Source organism: Dasypus novemcinctus, chromosome 17, assembly GCF_030445035.2.
Source record: "Dasypus novemcinctus isolate mDasNov1 chromosome 17, mDasNov1.1.hap2, whole genome shotgun sequence".
NCBI classification, from domain to species: Eukaryota; Metazoa; Chordata; class Mammalia; order Cingulata; family Dasypodidae; genus Dasypus; species Dasypus novemcinctus.
Genome location: NC_080689.1, coordinates 89,773,733 through 89,775,770, shown reverse-complemented (window position 1 = coordinate 89,775,770; position 2,038 = coordinate 89,773,733). Strand labels below are relative to the sequence as shown.

The window sequence follows — 2,038 nt, the reverse complement described above, 5'->3', positions numbered from 1 at the left end:
AACAGTTTTAAACTTTAGATGTTCTTAGTGTTATACTTTATCAGGCCAAATTTACTCATCAGTAGCTGAAAGCAGTGGCCAAACATCTCTTCCCCACCCCCTGTTTTTGGGAATGGAGCTTCCAATTCCAGCCACAGAATTCTTCTAGGGTGACTTGCATTGCCAAGTTCTGGTGATCAAATGTCTCTGAGACTTGGCCAGTATTTCCTAGAGAGGCTGCCACAGGTCCTCCAGCATCCTCCCTGTAGAGGTGGGGCTGGGGCCTAGGCTAGACCTGCAATATGACCTGGATGGAACAAAGCTGGTCCCCACCAGCACTGTGATTTTTAGTTCTCCTTGCTTCCCCTCTGCCAGGTGCTGAGTTAAGATGCCAGCTACTGGCCTCTTTCTCACTTGAGCAATTTCAAACTTAACTGTCCTTAGGGTTATATTTTTGTCTAGCGAATTTACTTATCAGTAGCTGAAGTTGGTGCCCAACCATCTCTTCCTCCCCCATATTTTGAAAGTGGAGCTTTCAATTCCAGCCACAGAGCAGCAGCAAAACTGAAATCAACATATTTCATTGGCTGAGCATCATCCCTTATAACCTAGGCAGTCTTAAATAAGTATAGTATATTAAGGCACACATAATTACTATTTGATGGCAATAAGAAAAGAAAATGATTATCTAAATTAAAAAGGAAGGTAGAGTAGCAAATCAAATCATGCTTTGTGAAAATGAAAAGAAAAGCATGGATGGCAAAGGGTCCAGTGAATGAAATGAGTTAGGGAGGTAAATGACCTTCCCTAGGGGAAGTTTTGAATGTGACAGATCAAGGATTTAATCTTGGGAAGGACCAGAGTTGGAGGATAATGGGGGAGAAGGAAGAATATGGAAGGGATAAGGAAAGAAGATGATAAATTTTTAATCATTAAGGAGATACAATGAATAGCGAAGCAATCCATCAGGCTGTAAAGTTTATAAGACCCTAGCCTAGAGGGTCAACTCACCCTGTCACTTGATCTGGCTAAGAGAAAAAAGATTTCTATGGTACAGTCCCCTAAAGGATGTGGTTTCTCAGACAGATGAGGGATGCAAACATATTCAAGTCTATTTGAAGAGGAAGCAGCTGGTGCTGCAAGACTCACTGCCCTACAGCCCTGGGGAGGAGGTTTGTGTTCGAGGTTGAAGCACTGTGGGAGGATGGCTGCTACCTTGTTGACAGTAATAATCTCCCAGATCTTCAGGCTGGAATCTGCTGATGGTGAGAGTGAAATCTGTCCCAGACCCACTGCCACTGAATCGATCAGGGACTCCAGATGGCCGGTTGGATGCACGATATATGAGCACTTTAGGAGCCTGTCCTGGTTTCTGATGGTACCAGGCTAAGTAGTTGCTAACACTCTGACTGGCCTTGCACTTGAGGGTGACAGTCTCTCCTGCAGATGCAACCACAGAGCCTGGAGACTGGGTCATCACGATGTCCCCACTGGCACCTGCAACCGGAGAAGAACATAGATTATATATTAAATCATAAATGTATAAAATATGCATCTAAATGTAAGTTTTCTTATTTATCATATATATTCAGATCTGCTTTTGATGAAACAGTTTGCTCACTCTGTATATTAAAAATATTCTCCAACTTTATAATGATAATACTCTTCTAAACCTCTCACCTGAGAACCAGAGCACCAGGAGAATGAACTGTTGGTAATGTGACATCATGTTGCTCACCCGTCTGATGTACTCAGTCCCATCTTCAGGGAAACTGCATTAATAGAGCTCTGAGCAGACAACCAAGTCCCCGAGGAGCATATGCAAATCAATAGAGTATAAAGTCAAACGTGCCTGTGCAGTGAGTTGTGAAGATAAATAATGGAAAGAGCTAAAAATATCATGACCACAGGAAATGTAATTACACTCCTGTAAAAGGCAAGAAATCAACTTAGCAGCACAACTTTCAACAATATTCAGCACAATTCAGAAAATGAAATATTTATCCGCAACTGTACTCTTTCATATCAACTGCACCCATCTTGAAAACAAAAGGAATTT

The 2,038-nt window shown here is 42.1% G+C and overlaps 1 gene segment (V, D, J or C); it reads right to left on the bottom strand.

Annotated features, from left to right (window-relative positions):
• Positions 1–1,132: 1,132 nt before the first annotated feature.
• Positions 1,133–1,732, bottom strand: LOC101424322 (immunoglobulin kappa variable 3-20-like). The segment is given in 2 exon segments: positions 1,133–1,476; positions 1,660–1,732. Coding segments are annotated over 2 exon segments (393 nt in total).
• Positions 1,733–2,038: the final 306 nt, after the last annotated feature.